We start from the raw sequence: 23,994 nt of genomic DNA, 5'->3' as shown, positions 1-23,994 counted from the left end.
CGGCCCCTTCTTCGGGACGCAGAAGCGATCTGGCGACAGGTAAGTCGCCAGGATCGCTTCTGTTGTAAAGCCGACAGTCGGCTCTACAAGTTTAAACAGACTCCCGGCGGCAAAAGTCGCCGGGAGTCTGTTTAAACAGCCCCGATGCTGGCGACGTACACTGTATGTCGTCAGTCACGAAGGGGTTAAACTCAGTAGGCCCAGTAGAGCTCAGCTCCATCAGGGGTAAAACCCGTCAACACCTCCCAGCCTTAGATAGAGATTTCCCTATCTGTGGTCACTCTTACCCGCTCTGTACCAGCCATAAGTGAGTCTTTTTGTTGCCGGCTTCGAAGACAACCACAGGGAACAGATGCTGATCAGGAAACTGGACAAATCCACAAAGAGATGGGCTGCATCCGCCACCACTGCCAGGCTTCCTGCCATATATCCGCCTGGAAATAAAGAGACAGAATCAGCACTCCTATGATCAGTGGAGACGCTAGACATTCTGTCACCCAGGGCAAAGGCTCAGAATTGCCCCCTCCTCCCCCCCAAGGGAAAAGTTTTCCATCCACACACCCAGTGGCACCCCTCCTAAAGCAACACCTGGGGCACATGCCCGCAGCACCCCCAGCTTCGACCCTGCCTATGATAACCATACACCCTAGGGTCACTATTCACATTACAATCTGACCATACAGTCTTTGACCAATCACCTTTAGATTTACCAAAATTATGTAATATGAGGACCCACCTAATATTTCCAATCAATCTGTACCCAGATAGAAAGGCCCTTGAACTACATACTTGTCGGTAGATCTAAAATAGATTGTAACGTGTGCATTGCATTTTTTAGGCAACCCCCGGCATTACAGGAAAAATTGTACAATCAGACAATAATGTGTATGACCAATTTCCGGAAAGAACAAGAGTCAACAAAGCAAAAACACACCTCCACTTTAAATGGTTACGATGTTTTTTTGGGTTATGGCAGATAGTGATAACTGGGGACATTTATTAAAGCCAGGTTAAAAAGAACACAAAATTGCTCTGATACGTCGGACCAGTCCCCATTTTCTGTCACGCCTTGCCTTTCAACCAGGCCCATACGCCTCCCACCTCTTGACCTTTCGCCCTCCACTCCCAACCCAAAGACATGCTGGAAGGTTAATTGGCTCCTGTCTAAATTGGCCCTTGTATGTGAGATGGGACCCTTATATTGAAAGCTCCTTGAGGGCAGGGACTGATGTGAATGTGCAACTACACTATATTACCAAATGTATTGGGACACCCCTCCAAATCATTGGATTCAGGTGTTCCCTGAAATTTCCTTGCTACCAAATATTCCACGGTCAACTGTTCGTGGTATTATAACAAAGTGGAAGCAACTGGGAACAACAGCAACTCAGCCACGAAGTGGTAGGCCACGTAAAATGACAGAGCGGGGTCAGCGCATGCTGAATCGCACAGTGCGCAGAAGTTGCCAACTGTCTGCAGAATCAATAGCTACAGACCTCCAAACTTCAGATTGGGACAACAAAAATGCATAGAAAGCTTCATGGAATAGGTTTCCATGGCCGAGCAGCTGCATCCAAGCCTTACATCACCAAGTGCAATGCAAAGTGTCAGATGCAGTGGTGTAAAGCACCAACATGACTGCACACTAGTGCACAAAGCAAGGTCCATAAAGACATGGATGAGCGAGTTTGGGGTGGAGGAACTTGACTGGCCTGCACAGAGTCCTGACTTCAACCAGATAGAACACCTTTGGGATGAATTAGAGCGGAGACTGCGAGCCCGGCCTTCTCGTCCAACATCAGTACCTGATCTCACAAATGCGCTTCTGGAAGAATGGTCAAACATTCCCATAGACACACTCCTAAACCTTGTGGACGTCTTCCCAGAAGAATTGAAGCTGTTATAGCGGCAAAGGGCGGGCCAACTCAATATTGAACCCTAGGGACTAAGACTGGGATGCCATTAAAGTTCATGTGTTTGTAAAGGCCGGCATCCCAATACTTTTGGTAATATAGTGTATGTAAAGTTCTGTGTAAATTGCCGGCGCTATATAAATAGCTGTAATAAATAAATAAATAAAACCCGCACAATCACCACTTTCCTCACTTCCCTTATCTCCCCCTTCCCTCCCTTATCCATCTACGTAACTACTACACGTTACTTTCTTCATTTCTTTTTGTTCCTTTACTTGATTCCTTTCCTTACGGGTCCCCCTGCTACTTTTATGCCTAGGGTTACTGTGGGATTTGACAAAATGCTGGTTTTCATTATTGAGAGAAATATAACCTCCTTTTTCATACCCATTATTATAGATTCCTAGTATAGTTTAGCAACAATTTTCATTGTGCCTACGACATGGGACCTGTTCACGCTTTCACTGAATTCCTAATGTTACCGTGCTTATAATCTAGTTGCTTATATCTTGAATGTTACTGTTACCAATTCGCTTCTTCAAATTACATTTTGTGCGGTATTGTACTGTGAACTATCTTCTTACTTTGTTTGTATTACAAAAACGTAATAAAACTTATTTGAAACAAAAAAAAAGACAATTTCTTACCAGCAATTTCTGCCACAATAAATGTGAAGCAAATGGCTGCTGCGATGTAGAGCTTCTTCCTTGCTATTTTGTGTTCCTTCTGCCGGGAATCGTAAGCTTTCGAGTTATTGTTGTGACAATGGTATGTAATGACTGATGGGCGACAGTCTTCATCCTGGTGTTTTTCTTTAGTAAGTATACCCTGGTCTCCACTGTATGAAATAAGATGAGATTCCACAGATAAACAGAGCAATATAAATATATAAATACTTAAGCCATTTTCTAATTGATATTGTATGGTTAATTCGTGTGCTGCCATCTTGTGGTCATTTTAGTTATTGCACTTGGTTATTGCACGTGTTTTCTGTGTTCCCTCCCATCTAGGATGTATTTCCCGCTTCTTGCTCAGTGTCGAGAATCATGGCCGAAGGTAATAGGACCACATGTTAAACTGCATTGCCTGCTTGCAAACTTTATCTTCGTTGACCGCCTTAAATACAGCCAATTCATTCATCTGGTGTAGGGTGTTGTCTGCTGTAACCTGCTGCATAGAATAAAGCTCTTTGTGGATAAATAGGTATTTAGTGAGTTCAGCTATTTGATAAGGATTAATAATTGCAAGAACTTGCGCTAATGGAGAGTGAGGATATTAATTGGATAACTCTAGAACCCAAAAAAATTTTTGGGATGTTTAAAATGTTATGATATTTATACAATGATACATTGTTATTAAAATATTATTGTTAATACAAATTATTAAATATTAATATTAATAAAAATTATGTATAATTTAATTGTTCTAGAAGGGTATGGGAAGCTGCTGGACTAAAGCACTCGGCCACTGGTATAGGATGTGTTTTTAAAAGGTACAGCGCTAACCGTCCTTCATATATGGATAAATGAGAAATCAAACGTTGGGATCGAGGTTTGAAGCATACAATTGAAGAGTATATGAAAAATATAACTCGAAAATTCAATAAAGGGTGTATCTCAAAAAATCAATATCATCAATTTAAATACAATGTGAAAATTGTGTATAAAGGATATTAATCCATTAAATTTGATCAGTGATGTATAAAAATAGATATACATCTGGGGAGATTTCCTTTCACTTCCTGTTGTGTCTCCAGGACAGGAAGTGAAGGGGTATCCCCTAATAGGATACAGACATGAAACCATAAACCAGCATGTTTTATTACCCATTCCCTACTCCATGCAAAACTAAGAAAACTTCTTTTTTTTTTTGGCTATACATAACATATTCAGTGCACATGTGCTGTTATTCCCAAGTACCTTCTCTTTAACAGTAACTCCAGTGGTTTTCCTTTTACAAATGTTTCTTCGCTCCTTCTAATGAATTAAACAATTTTTGGAGTAAATCAGGTTAATCTATGTAGAACCTATGGTTATCTACATTTGATTATATCTCTTAAGCTGGCCATACACTATGAGGCTGACGTATAAACCTTCTGACCTGGGTAAAGCTGGGCGTATGTCGTTCGCATGGTATTCCCACCATTAGATGGCACCAAGGATCATGGATAGGGGTGACTGCATTTGGTTTCTTCTTTTAGGCTTTGTTTCCTTTATTTTCCGGGGAGTGTGGAGGGTGTAGGGACAACCAGTGTCTATGTGTGATGGGTGGAGAGAACAAAAAGTCAAAAAACAAAGGATTAGGAACTTACTTGAGGAGCTGAAGGTCCTAACAAGGAGGGCCCTTCCGAAGTATTAGCGATGCGAGACGTATTCGGTGTCTCCCGGCAAGTGAAGGGGTGAATGAAGAACCAGTCTGAACTGAATGCTGTGTGTGCCAAAGGTAAGATTTCCCTTTACCTTACCATTTGAGCTTGAGAAAGAAGATCTCCTCGAAACGCGTCGCTCCTTCACTACCGTTCCATGCACGTTCTTCCCCAGCCTTCTGTCACTTTCACTCCATCACGTCCCAAGAACACCGCGATCAAGACCATAGGCATCTTCTTCACTAGCCCCTTGGCACACACAGCATTCAGTTCAGACTGGTTCTTCATTCACCCCTTCACTTGCTGGGAGACACCGAATACATCTCGCATCGCTAATACTTTGGAAGGACCCTCCTTGTTAGGACCTTCGGCTCCTCAAGTAAGTTCCTAATCCTTTGTTTTTTTACTTTTTGTCCTCTCCACCCATCACACATAGACACTGATTGCCCCTACACCCTCCACACTCCCAGGATTTGCGCTCTTATTGCCTCTTTTCCATGTTCACAGGTTTCTCCCCCTGTTCTTAGAGCAGCAATCCTGATCGATTGCACCTACACAGACCCCACACTCCCAAGAGAGCGCCGTGTCTTTTTTCCATTTGTTTCCTTTATTTTCACCTGCCAGTAACATACTTGGGGCTGATTTATAATGGGTTTGCCCAGCAAACAGCTGGGTAAACACCCTTTTTGCAGGATTACTGCCACTAGATGTAGCCAGGGAGCAAAGCAAATTACAACCAATAGATGAAGTTGAGGAGCATAGGAAACTACTGCCACTAGATGACACAGAAGACCATAGGAAATGACTACCACTATGTGGAGCCAAGGAGCATAGGAAATTACTACCGCTAGTTGGAGCCTAAGAGCATAGGGAATTACTACCACTAGGTGGAGCCTAAGAGCATAGGAAATTACTACCACTAGGTGGAGTCTAGGAGCATAGGAAATTACTACCGCTAGGTAGAGCCTAAGAGCATAGCAAATTACTACCGCTAGGTGGAGTCTAGGAGCATAGGAAATTACTACCGCTAGGTGGAGCCTAAGAGCATAGCAAATTACTACCGCTAGGTGGAGCCTAGGAGCATAGGAAATTACTACCGCCAAGTGGAGCCTAGAAGCATAGGAAATTACTACCGCTAGGTAGAGCTGAGGAGCATAGCCAATTTCAAAGCTTCTGTGGCTCCATCTAGTGGAAATAATTAAGCCTTTATAAATCAGCCCCTTCATGTCCAAGGGTGACAATGCCTCCTCCCTGGGCTCTATCTACAGGGGAGCAATTTTATCACTAGGAATGCACCGATAACGTTTTTTCTGTATTGAGTACGAGTACCGATAATTTTTATTCGGTACTCGCTGATACCGAATACCGATACCGGAAGTCCCATTACGGAAGCCAGGCGGTGTGTAATGACTCGTCACCTGGCTTCCTGATTAGCCAGGAATCAGGGCAGCTTGTAAAGACTCGACAATAGGCTTCCGCATAAGCAAGGAAGCTGTTTCCATGCTCCCTCATCATCAGGTGACGAAGGAGCATGGAGCCGCCTTTCTGGCCAACCAGGAAGCCGGGCACCGTGTAATGACTCGTTGCCCAGCTTCCTGATTGGTCAAAAGCTCGCCAATCAGGAAGTCAAGCAACAAGTCATTACACAGGGTAATGACTTGCCATCCGGCTTCCTGTTTGGCCAGCCGTTTTCCGACCAATCCGGAAGCTAGACAGCAAGTCATTACACGCTGCCCGGCTTCCTGATTTGGCGGGAAGCTGGCTCCATGTTCCCTCGTCACCAAGGGATGAGGGAGCATGGAGTCGGCTTCCTGGCCAATCAGGAAGCCGGGCAGCGTGTAATGACTCGCTGCCTGGCTTCCTGATATCGGAAGCTCAGGTATTGGGCTAGGCATCGTAGCATTTGGGCGAGTAAGAGTACTCGCCCAAATACTAGGCATCGCCACCGATACCGATATTAGTATTGGTATCAGTGCATACCTAGTTGTCACCAGGAAGTGTGCCAGGACTACAGAACACCCCCCCTTCTCCTCATCTACATAACATGAGAGAGTATTCTGTAGTTCCCAGAGGTAACATGTGCAGGCCTAAAAGAAAATAACGCTTTATAGTTGAAGGGAAGTTATGAGCTCTTCGGATTTCTTTCAGCAGTTTATTTAACAGACCATAAGGGAGGAAATAAGAGGCGTTCATTGTTAAGATTTACACGCACTTTACTGACAGAAGCTTTCTTAACCCAGACAGGTAAATAACTCTCTTTGTGATAACTAAAATGAGAATGTTGTTAATACGTTTTGTTGCAGACGCTCCATAAAGCTCCTCTTTATTGCCGCCGTATTGTGCGACGGTAACATCCATTGCACTGACCCTCCTCATAAGTATCCGGCGCGCGCTACAGAGGTAGGATTAGGGATATATTTTTGACAAAGGACGCGCAGAACAATAGCGCCGCTCTTCTTTGATACTCCAGCACCTGGACCGCTTTCCAAAGGGAAGGTTCTGATTTACAGGACCGCGAATAAATCACAATCAGGAAACAATGCAGAAGCAATCAGCTTCCGTAATTAACATCCCGATAGTTCTCCGCAGTGTTGCAGACTCGCTCATTAAGAAATACAGATATGTAAAAGAGAGTGATGCGCGCTATTATGCTTCGGAAAACCAGAAGACAAACATATTTCCTTTCAATTAGGGCGGTGAAAAGACTGTAATGACGGCGTTAATTTATTAAACCTGGTTGCCAGACAGACCACTTTAACGCCTTTAAGCTCCGGTACTTCACATTAATGAGAACATTAATAAGATTGCACGGCTTGGTTCCGACTCTTTTACAGTCCGATCAATTAAAAGCCTACAAATAGTAACATTAATATGACGGGGTCGTCATTTTCTCCTTCAGACGTCACCTCTGTATTATTAACTAGGTAGCCCAGAGGAGAACCTGTGGCATGTAGTAGCCACAGTTATGTATGAACCGTGCCCGGGTCTTAGTGATTAAATGAGTGACGGAAATAGCTTATTTACAAACTAGTTAGTGGTCAGCCAATTAATAATGATTAAATGCTCCTCCAAAAGTTATGAGATGAACTGCGGGAACAAAAACTTTTCTATTTTCCTCAATAGCTGCTAAGCATAGAAGTTCACTTTGTGTGCACCAATACTTTGAAAAAGTAGAAATGACATCATCACTGTGCTATACATAACGTATAGCAGTGGAGTCTGCTCACGGTGAGGCATTTCCCCCTGCCGTTCGAACGTTCGTTTCGTTTTCGTTTCTTATCCATTTCGTTCATTCGTTCGTTCGTTCTCCTTCACTAATGTCACTTTGCTCCAACGAACTAAACGAAAATGAAACGAATGTTCGGACGAACTACCACTAATGAATTTCGGAAACGGAAATTCGGATTCGTTTGTATTCATTATAGCTGTAATTCGGAATTCAGATACATCCAAATGTCCGAATTTCCGAAAATTCGTCCGAATTTCGATTCGGAACTAAACGAATGGCACATGTGTAGCGGAAAGCCAACCTGGGAACTACAGACCAGTCAGTCTAACATCAATAGTATGCAAACTGTTAGAGGGAATGATTAAGGACTACTTAGTAGAGTTTGTTTATGAAAATTGTATAATAAATGATAATCAGCAGGGATTTAGGAAGGACCGTTCCTGCCAGACCAACCTACTAACATTCTACGAAGGGGTATGTAGAGTTCTGGATAGAGGGAGGCCGGTGGATGTGGTATATCTGGATTTTTCGAAAGCATTTGACACAGTACCACATAAATGGTTACTACACAAGCTGAGTATCTATAAATGGCTCCTTTTCAGATTGGTCTAGGGTCATGAGTGGTGTGCCCCAGGGATCTGTGCTGGGCCCCATGCTATTCAACCTGTTTATTAACAATACTGGGGAGGGCGTAAATAGCCATGTTTCTGTGTTTGCTGATGATACTAAAATTGGGAGGGTAATAGACACAGGATTAGACATTATAACATTACAGGGGGACCTGGATAAAATATGCACCGATAACGTTTTTTCTGTATTGAGTACGAGTACCGATAATTTTTATTCGGTACTCGCTGATACCGAATACCGATACCGGAAGTCCCATTACGGAAGCCAGGCGGTGTGTAATGACTCGTCACCTGGCTTCCTGATTAGCCAGGAATCAGGGCAGCTTGTAAAGACTCGACAATAGGCTTCCGCATAAGCAAGGAAGCTGTTTCCATGCTCCCTCATCATCAGGTGACGAAGGAGCATGGAGCCGCCTTTCTGGCCAACCAGGAAGCCGGGCACCGTGTAATGACTCGTTGCCCAGCTTCCTGATTGGTCAAAAGCTCGCCAATCAGGAAGTCAAGCAACAAGTCATTACACAGGGTAATGACTTGCCATCCGGCTTCCTGTTTGGCCAGCCGTTTTCCGACCAATCCGGAAGCTAGACAGCAAGTCATTACACGCTGCCCGGCTTCCTGATTTGGCGGGAAGCTGGCTCCATGTTCCCTCGTCACCAAGGGATGAGGGAGCATGGAGTCGGCTTCCTGGCCAATCAGGAAGCCGGGCAGCGTGTAATGACTCGCTGCCTGGCTTCCTGATATCGGAAGCTCAGGTATTGGGCTAGGCATCGTAGCATTTGGGCGAGTAAGAGTACTCGCCCAAATACTAGGCATCGCCACCGATACCGATATTAGTATTGGTATCAGTGCATACCTAGTTGTCACCAGGAAGTGTGCCAGGACTACAGAACACCCCCCCTTCTCCTCATCTACATAACATGAGAGAGTATTCTGTAGTTCCCAGAGGTAACATGTGCAGGCCTAAAAGAAAATAACGCTTTATAGTTGAAGGGAAGTTATGAGCTCTTCGGATTTCTTTCAGCAGTTTATTTAACAGACCATAAGGGAGGAAATAAGAGGCGTTCATTGTTAAGATTTACACGCACTTTACTGACAGAAGCTTTCTTAACCCAGACAGGTAAATAACTCTCTTTGTGATAACTAAAATGAGAATGTTGTTAATACGTTTTGTTGCAGACGCTCCATAAAGCTCCTCTTTATTGCCGCCGTATTGTGCGACGGTAACATCCATTGCACTGACCCTCCTCATAAGTATCCGGCGCGCGCTACAGAGGTAGGATTAGGGATATATTTTTGACAAAGGACGCGCAGAACAATAGCGCCGCTCTTCTTTGATACTCCAGCACCTGGACCGCTTTCCAAAGGGAAGGTTCTGATTTACAGGACCGCGAATAAATCACAATCAGGAAACAATGCAGAAGCAATCAGCTTCCGTAATTAACATCCCGATAGTTCTCCGCAGTGTTGCAGACTCGCTCATTAAGAAATACAGATATGTAAAAGAGAGTGATGCGCGCTATTATGCTTCGGAAAACCAGAAGACAAACATATTTCCTTTCAATTAGGGCGGTGAAAAGACTGTAATGACGGCGTTAATTTATTAAACCTGGTTGCCAGACAGACCACTTTAACGCCTTTAAGCTCCGGTACTTCACATTAATGAGAACATTAATAAGATTGCACGGCTTGGTTCCGACTCTTTTACAGTCCGATCAATTAAAAGCCTACAAATAGTAACATTAATATGACGGGGTCGTCATTTTCTCCTTCAGACGTCACCTCTGTATTATTAACTAGGTAGCCCAGAGGAGAACCTGTGGCATGTAGTAGCCACAGTTATGTATGAACCGTGCCCGGGTCTTAGTGATTAAATGAGTGACGGAAATAGCTTATTTACAAACTAGTTAGTGGTCAGCCAATTAATAATGATTAAATGCTCCTCCAAAAGTTATGAGATGAACTGCGGGAACAAAAACTTTTCTATTTTCCTCAATAGCTGCTAAGCATAGAAGTTCACTTTGTGTGCACCAATACTTTGAAAAAGTAGAAATGACATCATCACTGTGCTATACATAACGTATAGCAGTGGAGTCTGCTCACGGTGAGGCATTTCCCCCTGCCGTTCGAACGTTCGTTTCGTTTTCGTTTCTTATCCATTTCGTTCATTCGTTCGTTCGTTCTCCTTCACTAATGTCACTTTGCTCCAACGAACTAAACGAAAATGAAACGAATGTTCGGACGAACTACCACTAATGAATTTCGGAAACGGAAATTCGGATTCGTTTGTATTCATTATAGCTGTAATTCGGAATTCAGATACATCCAAATGTCCGAATTTCCGAAAATTCGTCCGAATTTCGATTCGGAACTAAACGAATGGCACATGTGTAGCGGAAAGCCAACCTGGGAACTACAGACCAGTCAGTCTAACATCAATAGTATGCAAACTGTTAGAGGGAATGATTAAGGACTACTTAGTAGAGTTTGTTTATGAAAATTGTATAATAAATGATAATCAGCAGGGATTTAGGAAGGACCGTTCCTGCCAGACCAACCTACTAACATTCTACGAAGGGGTATGTAGAGTTCTGGATAGAGGGAGGCCGGTGGATGTGGTATATCTGGATTTTTCGAAAGCATTTGACACAGTACCACATAAATGGTTACTACACAAGCTGAGTATCTATAAATGGCTCCTTTTCAGATTGGTCTAGGGTCATGAGTGGTGTGCCCCAGGGATCTGTGCTGGGCCCCATGCTATTCAACCTGTTTATTAACAATACTGGGGAGGGCGTAAATAGCCATGTTTCTGTGTTTGCTGATGATACTAAAATTGGGAGGGTAATAGACACAGGATTAGACATTATAACATTACAGGGGGACCTGGATAAAATAGGGGAGTGGGAAACTATATGGCAGATTAGGTTTAATGTTGATAAATGTAAAGTAATGCACTTTGGGGTTAAAAATAGGCAAGCAGAATACACATTAATGGGTGCTCCACTAGGGAAGTCAGGAATGGAAAAAGATCTGGGGGTCATAGTAGACCATAGATTGATTAATAGCTTGCAATGCCAGGCTGCGGTAAACAAAACAAGCAGAGTACTGTCTTGTAATAAAAAGGGAATGTACTGTAGAGACAAATCTATCATTTTGGCACTTTATAGATCGCTGATTTGGCCTCATCTGGAGTATGCGGTCCAGTTTTGGTCACCAATCCACAGAAAGGATGTCCGGGAGCCGAAAGAGTCCAGAGAAGGGCAACCAAACCAATTAAGGGGATGGAGGACCAAAGCTATGAGACAAGGTTACAAAACTTAAATATCTTCACGCTGGAGGTGCGGAGATTAAGGGGGGATATGATTTTGATGTACAAGATGTTCAATGGTGATAGCAACATCAGCAATAAACGTTTTACGTTAAACTCCACAACAAAGACTAGAGGCCACCACCTAAAATTGGTGGAGCGTAGGGGATTCTTTTCAGTTAGAGCGGTTAGGGTCTGGAACTAACAGTGGTATCAGCTGAGAGTGTTGAATCATAAAAAATGCATTTGGACACTTACTTCAGGGACCGTACAGGTTCCCTTAAAAATAAGATCTCACGGGGACTCGTACACATGCATTATATATATATATACACATACAGACTACCATATATCAAATTGCACTAGATGCTTGTAAATACCCAGATCACAAGCTAGAGACTTTTCCTGCATGTTATGCTCTACAGTATATGAATCAAAGTAATTTTAGGACACTATAAATATGATATATTACAATCCCCAAACATGCTCCATGATAAGAAAAAAATTCCTTGGCAGAAAAACTGTGTTATTGAAAAATTGGACATATATCAATTCTAGGCATAACTAACATAACAAATCGTACTCGCTGCTGTTCGGTCTATTCTTATAGATGCCGAACAGCAGTGAGTGAATAGCCGAATGCCGCTGAGCGGCATTCGGCTCGGCTGTTCTGCTCGGTCACTCTGTGGTACCGAGCAGAACAGAAAAATAGTTTAAAAAGTAGAAAAAAATAAATATAAAACGATTGTGCGGAGCTAGCAGTGACAGTTAGCTCCGCCCAACTGTTTTATATTGGCCGGCGGTTCTGCTGCCGTCAAAAAAAAAACAAAAAACTCTCCCGGGTGCTCCGGGAGTCTCCCGCTCCCAGCTGCCCAGGAGAGAAACACTGCTTTTTCTTTTTTTTTTCTTTATTCTGACACGGAGTCATCAGTCAGAATAGAAAAAAAATAAATACAATTTTTTTCCATAGGAATGCATTGCTAGATTCATATTGGCTATTTCAATTTGCAATTAGCAAACTAGCTATTGTACCCGCATATTGTAGCAAACTAGCTATTGAACTGCAGCAGAGGGCGCGTAGCTTCGCTCAGCCAGCTTCGGCCAAGTTTAGAATGAGCCGCTCGGCCAAGTTTGGGAGCTGTACGGGCTATAGTGAATAGCCCGTACAGCAGCCCTTCGGTTCTACTGAACCAAAGGGCTCCTGGGGCCGAAGCTAGCCGAAGGATCGGCCAAAGCTACTGCTAGATCCTTCGGCTGCTTCTTGAATAGACCCCTTAGTGATTGCCAGGGCTGTAGTCAGTCTGGCTGGATTATGGCGGTAATTATCTGGTTAATTCCAGGTGTCTGGCATTGTCTGTTCCCCCCTGGGCACAGTGTGAGACACTGTAGTATATGCACAGTACAGCAGCCAATCACTGGGTTTCTCACAACCAGTGGTGCATGCTGGGATAGGGTTCATATACTGGAGGGATTGGCCATGTGCTCAGACTAGCCGGGACCAGCCATGGATTAGGGCTGGGTGTTGTTCACCCTGCCCACCAGTCTAGGCCTGAGGCCTGGGGGTGGGCATAGGCTGATGGGAGGGAAAGGTTTCCCTGGGGCCTCCAACATGGAGGAGGCATATGTTACTGTCAGAGGAAGAGACCCAGGACCGAGGATGGCTCTTGAAGTTTCCTGGAACCTAAGGACTTCAGGAGTATGGCTGGTGTCTCTCCTCTTCAGGATCTGTATTCATCCCTGCTCATCTGCTACTTCATTTGCTATCTGCTGTCTCCCAAGTGGATCTACACTGGGATGTTAACCAGGTCTGGTGAGTCTGGAGTCTATGTCTGTTGTACCCTGGAAGCTTAGAATCCATATAACCTCTCTCCCCAGTATGAAGATGTTCAATAAAAGTTATTCAGTATTATACTACTGGAGTGGACATCAGCTATTGTGGGCACTAGAAGAAAGGCGGTTAATGCTAATGGATGGGCAGTTAGAGATCATTCCCTAGACAGACTAGAGATGAACCCGGCGTTCTGCGGCTCCTATGGGGGTAGCGCTACACAGACATCAACTGATGTTGATACAGTATCAGCATTTATGACTTTCAGCACCAGGCCCTATTAAGGGTAAAGCTGGCATGTGATCAGAACATATGGCCTTCTATGGCTAACCTCATTCTGAATAGTTAAAGTAGAACCAAAGCTGAAACCTTTTTGTTTAGTTTTGGATCGAGGAAGGGAGTGTTGGCGATGAAATCTGTAACCGGCAATAGGTCTCACATTTTACAAAGTGGGACAGAAGTGAGCTGTCCCAGGGCAGATCGGTTCTCCTGCACATACCATCTCTGATGCCGATCTGCACTGGAAGAGCTCACAAAGCGTTGTAATGCTTGACCTAATGGGTGGTCACACATTCCACCGCCGGAAAACTGGGCGGGATTACGTTAAAATGTGTGACCACCTGACGGGTCACACATTCTAACGTAATAACAAATGTTGGTAGAACACTGGACTGTCCAGGTGAATCCCGGATGGGTGGCAACCATGGAGACTTTGCATACCTCTGCGGCAAAAAATCCCCCGCCCGCAATTTTTTTATTGTCAGGAGACAGCGCCACCTGGCGTCCGCCGTCCTCCGCCCGCCGTCTGCCGCAAGAAATGGAGGTATGCAGCATTGTAATGTTTGAATCATGTGCCCGGGCGAGAGGTGGCCACAGACCCGGGCACATGATTCCAAACCCGAGTTGTCAGGGTGAAATCCGTACGGGTGGCAACCCTAGTTATAACTCTAGTCGGCTTTTGTTTCTTTTGCCATCAGTCTCCCGTTGGGGAGACTTCCCTACACATCCTGTCTGATAATCCCTACAATGAGGCAGCCTGAGGCTGTTGCCTCAGACAGCATCTTATGGGAAGGGGGGGTGACAGGCAGTCTCTGGCCCCCATTTTGGCCAGAGCGCCCCAGGCTGCTAAGAACCAGGCAGGGGGAGATGTGTAAGGGCCACACACATCTCCCCACCCAGCTTTTAGCAACCTGGGATTCTCTTGCTTGTGTCCCACCAAGCTCCTGGCAACTAGTGATGTCACTAGTTGACCTTGCTAAGCCAGAAGCTTAGCAAGGTCGTCCCCCCCACCTGCTCCTCAGGTGGTAAGAGAGCTAGGGACGCCCTTGCCAATTGCCACAACAGGAAGTAAGAGAAAATCCACCCAAAGTGATGGAAATGCCTGGGAGTCAGCAGAAGCACCAGAACCAGTATCTATCCAAAACTAGATGAAAAGTTTTGGCTTCAGTCACATTTTGCAGCCCCACCACACAACAGGAATGGAAGAACCACAAGGCAATGCTGATTACTTTGCTATATTTGTTTTTTAACTGTTTGACTAGAGTTGACATAAAGGACAGTTTTGTACTGATGCAGAAGGTAGAGAAGCTTCTTTTAGAGAGATATATGATTGCACCCTCCTTACCATACAAGAGAAGAATGTTCCTGCTACAGTGTGCCATTATTGTTTAGAGAGCTCATAAAGTTTCCCTTTGTGATCCTAGCCCGAGGCCTCCAGAAATGCATACACTAAGAGCACGTACTTTGTCTTGTGTCTGGCTTAAGGTCACATTATACTGCTACGGATGGGACAGCAAGGAAAGTTTAGGTCGCATTCGAAATGTAGCCATTCGCAGAATATTATTTGCAGGAAAACACCGGTAGGCCACAATCCGGAGGATTGTTTGAACAGCCTATTTCCAATCTTGAAAGGTGAACATAACTGGGGAATGTAGCAATAAAATAAAGAAATTAGATTTTTAGCACACATCTATATGATGCTTCTTAGAAAATACTCATTATCTGAGATCTGCGGGAAGTATAGAAACTGGCATAAAACATATACTGTACAAGCTGTTGTGGGATCAAATAAATAATAGGATGGACCGCTACTATATATTATCTAAGTATTGGTTTATAACCTGTGCTTATTCTAAACAAACATTTAAAATGTCTGTAAAAATTGTACTGTTCCGTACCCCACTTAGAGCTAAAAGACATCTCCCAAGGATGTAATTTAACCCCAGTTTTCTCTTTGAGGGTTAGATCACACCATAAGCAGTGCGTTCTGAAACAAAGTCTGTGAATCGGGAAGTGCTAAGAGCTGATCACTTCCAGGTTCACCCTTTACAAAAGGTGAACATTCCTCTACCTACTTGCCATCCTGATGTGTCTTTTTTTTTTTTTTTACCCCAGCAAAAGCTGTTGGGCCTGGGGACCAACGAAGGGGATTGCCCGGGAGGGGGGAGAGAACTATAGAAATCACCATAGAGGTGATCAGGAATAGTAGTTTGTGGCAGTAACGGGGTTAAAAGATTGGTATTTTTTTTCATGTCGCCCTTAAAGTCTCATTAAAAGGACCCTCTGTCTGATGTATTTCTTTTGTTTAATGCTTCCCATGGCAGTGCCCAGATCCCTGATCCAAAATGCCTATTAGCCTTCATAGACTTCAATGAGGTTTGCAGCTAAAATGCTGTTGCAGATTTAAAACAGAATTCGACAAACCCCCCAAATTTAAACCCTGTCAGAGTCACTCATTTCTTGTGCCCACACACACGCACACAATCTTGCCCTCTTCACAATGAGAAAGGGAAAGCCAAGCCCCATCACACACAGATTAGGAGATTTCTGCATATGATCATCCTAAATCCTTCTTTAGAAAAACTTCCCTCCGCTGTCACCCCGTCACATATTATTGATGCGCAATCAGGACATTTATATATCTAGCTACTCTTACTTTTATAACAAACAAATGAAAATGTATATACTTGCAAATTCTTTTTGCTATATTGTTACATTTTTAATTCTTTCATTTTCTACTATTTACGGGGTTTTTTTCTACTACTTTAAAATGGACAAAATAATTCACTTATTTAGGCTGCAATACATAAACAAAAAAAAAAAAAGAGAAAATCCCTGGCTCACAAGAAAATTCTGAGTACTTTCTGTAGCCAAGCTGAGGTTAATACAGAAAACTCTGTTATCCGGTATCAACTAACCAGAACTCTCATCTAACCAGAAAAAAAAAACCCCTGTGTACTCACTGTTTTCTGATCTGCGGCATGTATTATCCTGGAAATGATTGTGTGTCTATTTGTCTTAATTTGCTTTTGATTACTGCATTTCAATATTAATATGAAGTCAATACAGAGTATATGTCATGAAATGGTATAGTATGGGGGTATGGCATTATTTTAATAGTAACTCTCAAGCAACCAGAAACTACATTTATCCGGAATCTACCAATCCCCGTGGATGCCGGATAACGGGCAGTTTATTGTATTTCACTTTGAATGTATTTAGAAATAACACAACAGTGTTTTAAAATCAACAAAATTTCAAAAGGTAGCTCAAAGAAATGATTTGAAATGTCCAAAATAAAATCTATCTAAAAAAATCTATCCTATCTATCTACCCATCCATCCATCCATCTATCTATCTATCTATCTATCTATCTATCTATCTATCTATCTATCTATCTATCTACACATCCATCCATCCATCTATCCATCCATCCATCTATCCATCCATCCATCCATCCATCCATCCATCCATCCATCTATCTATCTATCTATCTATCTATCTATCTATCTATCTATCTATCCATCCATCCATCCATCCATCCATCCATCTATGATCTTTCTCTCTTTTTTCACTGCATCATTTGAGATAGATAGATAGATAGATAGATAGATAGATAGATAGATAGATAGATAGATAGATAGATAGATAGATAGATAGATGTAATAATTGCCTAAAACTAGTAACAATAGCTATAGCCACAAGCTATTAGTATTTAAACTTAACATAACTACAAAAAGTAATAACATACATTCAATACAGAGATAGAGAGTGATTGAGACAGAGATAGAGAATGATTGAGACAGAGATAGAGAATGATTGAGACAGAGATAGAGAGTGATTGAGACAGAGATAGAGAGTGATTGAGACAGAGATAGAGAGTGATTGAGACAGAGATAGAGAGTGATTGAGACAGAGATAGTGAGAGAAAAATTGGGAAGCAGACAATTTAATATTTAGCTAAAAAAATACCACCTGTGGCTGTTTCCACAAAGCATTTTAGAAAAAAAGTTTATATTTAAACACAAAACACAAAAGTTAAAAAACATACAAATAATAAAAATAGTAAAATTTGTTACCTGTGGTTAGTCAGCGAGTACATTTTTGTGGCTTTGTCGCTCACCAGGCAGGCTTTCTCCAAACCTTTCATTATGATTGTGAAATCAGTGGGGTGAACCTCGGCACAGATAGTATTCAGGAGAAAAATGGCAAATTGACGAGATGCACCATGTTTGGAAAACGTGTTCCTAACTCTTACCCACTTCTTCTCAGACCGTACAGAGGAGTGTAAGGAAGATTCGTCCGTCAGACCTGCCTACTCTATACATTCTTCCCATACACAAGGAGCAGGTGTTTTCAGACTCCGTTCAGGACAAGAATGCTGGGATGTGAGGATCAGGCTCGGAGCCCAGGGAAGGAGCACAATTAGAACTGGCTTTGTTTGACCAGTGCAGTGGAGTATTAGGAGTTCGTCTGCCTCATCGCACTAAAAAAAAACAAAAAAACAGCCATGGAAAAATTTGCTTCATCTTGGGGAATTTTTTTTTAGCTAATGTGCAACATGACTTGAGATGTGACAAACTTTGGTTATAGTGACATTAAAGTAAAAAAAAAAATGTTCCCCTCCCCCCAATGTTAATGTCAGCACTTACCTTAAATGATGTTTCTTAATCCGATCTTCCTCTTCTTTCCTGTCCTTTTCAGCCTCCTCTCTATCTCTGCGGCGGGTCTCTGATCCAGCGCTGACTCCTCTGTCCTTGCTGGTACTTCCGATCCCACCGTGTCTGTGTGGGTGCACGCGTCCATAGACTTACCTTGCGTCTATCCTCGTCTCCCGGCCGAAAATCCGAACTGTGCATGCGCCCGCCCCAAGATGCTTTGCGGCTGCCCGAGCAGTTTCGGATTCTCGGAAGGGAGTGCCTCGGCAAAGACAGGGTAAGTTTAAACCGCTGTTGAAAGCGTTTTTTTAAAGACTTTTTGCATATATCTACTGATTGCTAGCAGTAGTTATATGCAAAAAAATGGAGGGTTTAGAAACCCTTTAAGGAGACTCTATCACTTTTTGTTTTTTTAGAGTAACTTGTCACAAGCTAAAGGCCCCTATTATTAAAGTAGTATTAAACCCTCAACTTTTTTCAGTAATTAATGCAGATCAGACAAAAATACATTGTCAGTCAGTCAGTATATTACAGTTGTCCAGAACTCTCTCAGCTGTGCTTCCCTAAACTTCCCATCCAGTACAAGATCACAAGGTAGAGCACATCTCCCGCAGCTGTCTATCTACTAGCTTGAAGAAGGGAGGAGGGAAGGGAGGTGAGCAGGAAGGAGGGAAGTGCATTGCCTTGCTATGTCTATGTGTTTGTGGAGACACACAGCTTACTAGCACACACAAGGGTGGCTCCATAGAAACCTTGCAATGGAAAGGAACCATCCTAAAACAAGACACTGAGGCCAGTGCTTAGGGGGCCAGATCAATTTGCTGTAAACTAAAACTTTTAGACATCAAGAAGCAGCATCCATTCTAAGTGACTGAGTTACTGAGCATTTGACGTAGCTTAAAAACCTTTTGTCTGAATTATTAGTAGTACAATGTAATAACAAATTAACTGTTTGAGCCCATTCACAACTAGTTATTGGTATTGTCAGGGTTTTTTTAAAAGCAGTTTTGAGCATTTTTGCAGGCATTCAGCTTCAGACATTTTTCTATTTGGCGCAATGGAAAGCAGTAGCATCTGTGACATTAGGTACAAACACCCAGAAAATGCTCTAAAAATGCTTAATAAACCGCTTGTGATGTACATTTTAAGGCGTTTCCAATAGACATGAAAGCTGGCCAAAAATTTGTTTCGTATTTTTTGTCCTTTCATTTTTCGGGATTTAGGCCTAAATGTCAATTTGTTTTCATATGAGGATTCAGACGAATCCATATTTAATTTTAAATTTTGGATGAGTTAAATAATAATTATGAGCGAACATTCCTTGTAGAAATAACCAGAGACAATATTGGTTGGTGTCTATTTCACTGGCAAAGCACCCTCCCCATGTTTAGGGCATGTGGCCTGGTATGGTGGCCTGCTCTGCCAGGTTGCTGCTCGGATCAAGGGTCTGGTAAGGGATTTTAGGGGGACCCATGCTTTTTTTTATTATTTTTTTTTATTTAAAGGTTTAGCAACACGAGTTCATTCTGTATGACATTTGGACAAAATTTGGCTGCAATCTGATTAGTTATTTCTTTCATTTGCAAATTCGGATCCATCCAATCACACTGAGTGGCCAGATTATTATGACCACCCCATCAGTACTTCGTTGGGCCACGAGATAACTCCACGAGATGACTTTGTTGGGCCGCCTCGTGACTCCACGAGATGTTGAAAGGTGATGCGAGGAATCTGACACTGCACTGTTGCCCTTCTGTTGTCTTGTACCAGTCTTGCCACTCTCCGTTCTGCCCTAACATTGACTAGTCGCTGACGGACACAATTTGCACGTTCAGACCCAGATTTTCGGCTGACAGTCCAGTCTTTAAACACTTTAACAACAGCAGCTCTTGAACATTTAACTAATTCTGCTGTTTTGCTGATACTCGCTCCATGGCTCTGAGCGCCAACAATCATCCCACGTTCAAAGGCTGTTAAATCGCGTTGTTTACCCATCTTCAGAAAAAAATCACTTCTACTGTCGTGGTAAACAACCTGCTTCCCTATTTATAATGGTCTGGCCCTCTAGCAACTTCAGCGCCAAATTATAGCTAATTATAGCTAATTTGCCTACAAACGTCAGGTGGTCATAATAATCTGGCCACTCAGTGTATGCCGATATTCATCTGAATTTCATCTGAACTTCAATTCGGTAAAAAACAAATCTTACATGTCTACTGGATATTTCTTTTATTAAAGGCGTACTTAGAAGCAATCTTGTGCTTCGCCCATGCAGGACAAAGCAATAGGTTTTCTTTGCAGACTGGTCCCTCAATAGTGTATTTCCACCTTTTCTTTGCTCCACGCTGCTTTGTTTAGCCATAATGAAATGATGGAAATACCCAGTACATCCAAATCTGCAGGAACATACCTCAACGTATGTGATACTACTGGTGCTCGGTGATTGGCTCAGTGCTGTCACATGGGTGCAGAGAGACAGCCAGTCTTGTGTAAGCTCCAACAGGAAATCTGACTGGAGCTTACACACAGCAGTTCCTTCTCATTTCTCACAGCTGAATGGAAAGGTGAAGGAGCAGGGCCATCGCTACCTTATATGAAGCCTTAGGCTGTAGAGTTGGAGGGGGAGTGGCAGTTGGACTTTGCTTTGGTGGGCTGGACTTTGGTGGGCGGCTCTGTTAGGTTGGGTTCACACCTAGGCGGATTGAATATGCACATTTTCCGCGCGTTTTTCCCCCGCGATTCCCGGTAAAAAAAACGCGCGAAAAACGCGCGTTTCCGAGGGATACTTGGCTGTATCCCAATGGAACCGCCCGACCAAAACGCCCCAAAGAAGTACATGTACTTATTTGGGCGTAGGGCGGTTTCCCGCACATTCGTATTCGCGGAAAACAGCCCAGATGGGAACCATGCACATTGAAAATAATGCCATTTCCCTGTTTGAGCGTTTTTCAGCGACTACGAAAGTGCGGAAAAACGCCTAGGTGGGAACCCAGCCTTAGAGCTCTGCTCTCAGTGGCTCTCTGTCCAATCCCATCCAGCTCTCCGACATCACTGGTTGCCAGGAGCTTGGCGGGATGTCAGCCAGAGGGTCCAGGTCAGCTCCCTGGTAACCGATGATAGTTACATAGTTAGTCAGGTTGAAAAAAGACACATGTACATCGAGCTCAACCTATATGATGTAATTGAGCGAGCGGGCGTGGGAAGTTATAATTCATTTGAATATGTACACTGCTTATCTGTCATTTGAATTTTCCAATATTGTTCATTTTTTTAGAGTGGTTTTAGCTATTCTGGTTGTTTGTTTTCCAGTCTTTGGGCTATTTAGAAAAATTATTTCTGACAGCCATTTATAACCTTTGCAATGAGATTTCTCTACTCAAGAAGTTGCTTGCCACAAGTTAACAAGTGCAGTGCCTTCCTGCTCTTGCAGTGCCATTTTATTGTGTGGATCCCAAAGTACATATGATCTTTGCAAACTCATTCTGAGCTGTTTAGAACTCTGAATGTTACCGTAAGACCATGCTTTAAATTCAGTTGTTTTCTGGGCTGTGGAACTTGAGGTCCCATGACACTGTATTTAGAAGTGCAGGGTGGGACCTGTAGCTTTTCAGCAACTAGATGGAAGTCTTATACATCGGTCTCTACTAGTACTCATAAGTTATGTTTACTGAACGTAATGTCCATATACTTGTGCCAAAATTGTACAACACGTTTCAGGTGCCGTTAGAACAATGTTTACAATGTTAGTACAAATAAGACACTCCATGTTCATGACTTTAGGCGAATTCAGTGTATCAGAGAGGGTATCACAGTCACTCTCCTAAAATCCAGCAGAAATTGAGTCGCCAGGCATGCTGTACACAGTGTACCCAACAATACAAAAGCTCCTTGTTTATAGCTGCAGATGTGTTGCGTAGATTGCCATATTATTAGAATGAGGGTGAGTGGGGATGAGGTGCTGGACAACAAACCTTTTCTAGTTGAATAGAAACAATATTTATGCCTGATGACTCCTGCAGCTCTTCACAAAATGGGGGGCCCTCCAGAGGGAGGGGATGTCCAAAATTAGAAATCCACGTGAATGAAGACTAAAAAAAGCCCCAAGTAATCATCTCAAGGGTAAAAAAAAACTTAATTGGCTTCACAAATGGCAAGAAGATATGAACGTCCAACACGTTTCGGGGGTCAGGAATCCCCCTTTTAGGACTTAAGCAATGAACAACACCAGGCAGAACCTCACCTTCCATTATGGAAGAAAAGGCTGTCAGCCTCCCCGCTGTGTAACCTGTCTTGGACGGAGCGCCACCTGTTAATGACATCATCCGGCTTGTCGGTGTCAGCCCAGGAAGAGACTCTGGGTTATTTTATGAATAGGTGAATGTATTGACCTGTATTGAATGTATTGAAAGTTCATGCAAGTAAAAGATGGTGAATCCTGAAGCAAAGTTAATGCAGGCATAGAATGATAAGATTCAAAACAAGATGAAGCCAAATAAGGTACAATCTTGCATCCATAGGCTTCATCCGGCTTTTGACAGCTTCCTCACCTGAACAACAGGACACCGATGGACACTAAACTTACAGCCCCTGCACACAATAATATTTCTCAGGTGGGAATGGAATTCCTTGGCTAGAAAAGATCTCTACCAGCAGTTCTGAACACATGCTCAAATTTACATCCACCTAGCAGTTTGCAGTTTCCTATTTCTGTGCTACTATGTCGCCGGAATAGCACAAAATGCAACAAAATGCACAAATTGTCATTTGTGTGCCATATGCACAGCAGATTTGAGATTTTAATCTTCATAGTCAACAGAAACAAATACCTTAAGGTAAACTTCAAGCGGCTGTAACAACAGTATGTATTACAGGGATTCATTTAAAACAATTGTTAATTGTATTGTTTAATGCAACTAGCATAAGTATCTCAACTTTCTATCAGGTTCCTCTAATCTCTTGCACAGCAGCTTGGAGAGGAAGGGCCACAGTAGGAGGGAATGAAGCTGGGTATACACCGTTAGAATTTAGTTATTTTCTAATAGTTACTGGGGTCAATTACATAGTTACATAGTATTTGAGGTTGAATAAAGACACATGCCCATCAAGTCCAACCTATTGTGTGTGTGTGTGTGTGTGTAGAGATCCCAGAGTCATCTCGTTTTTAGGAGTACTTGTACCCCTGTATATTACCTTTCTCAGGAAATCGTCCAAAAGCCTCTTGAATGATTCCAGACTATTAGCCGAAATCACTGCTTGCGGCAGTGAGTTCCAGACCCTAACCGCGCAAACTGAGAAGAATCCCCTTCCCCCCTTGTGTTTGAATTTTTTTCTACCAGTTTTAGGTGGTGTCCTCTAGTCTTTGTTACGGAATTAATCATAAAGAGTTTGTTGCTAATGTTGCTATGACTATGGAACATTTTGTACATGAAAATCATGTCCCCCCTTAATCTCCTCAGTTCCAGCGTGAACATATTTAAATTTAGTAACCGTGTCTCATAGCTCTGGTCCTCCATCCCTTTGATGAGTTTGGTCGCCCTTCGCTGGACGTTCTAGGACATCCCCTCTGTGTACCGGTGCCCAAAACTGCACCGCATACTCCAGGTGAGGCTGAACCAGTGATGTGTAGAGTGGCAAAATTATAGACTTATCCCTGCAAAACATTCCCTTCTTGATGCAGGACAGGACTCTACCAGCTTTGCTTACCGCAACCTGGCACTGTAATCTATTATTGAGTTTATGGTCTACAGTGACCCCCAAATCTTTCTCCATTTCAGACTTCCCTAGCG

At 43.0% G+C, this 23,994-nt stretch overlaps 1 protein-coding gene across 1 annotated transcript in view; it reads right to left on the bottom strand.

The window, feature by feature from the left end:
• Positions 1 to 18,041, bottom strand: part of SLC30A8 (solute carrier family 30 member 8) — a 31,688-nt gene extending 13,647 nt beyond the window's left edge. Inside the window, exons 1-3 of the mRNA XM_018560857.1 lie at positions 17,630 to 18,041; positions 2,561 to 2,751; positions 288 to 434 (exon numbers count right to left, since the gene is read on the bottom strand). Of these exons, the coding sequence (XP_018416359.1) occupies positions 288 to 434; positions 2,561 to 2,751; positions 17,630 to 17,700 (409 nt within the window). The 5' untranslated portion in view covers positions 17,701 to 18,041. The remainder of the gene's footprint in view (positions 1 to 287; positions 435 to 2,560; positions 2,752 to 17,629) is intronic.
• Positions 18,042 to 23,994: the final 5,953 nt, after the last annotated feature.

Source organism: Nanorana parkeri, unplaced genomic scaffold, assembly GCF_000935625.1.
Source record: "Nanorana parkeri isolate BGI_ZX_2015 unplaced genomic scaffold, ASM93562v1 scaffold482, whole genome shotgun sequence".
Lineage (NCBI taxonomy): Eukaryota > Metazoa > Chordata > Amphibia > Anura > Dicroglossidae > Nanorana > Nanorana parkeri.
This window is presented reverse-complemented; position numbering and strand designations above follow the sequence as displayed.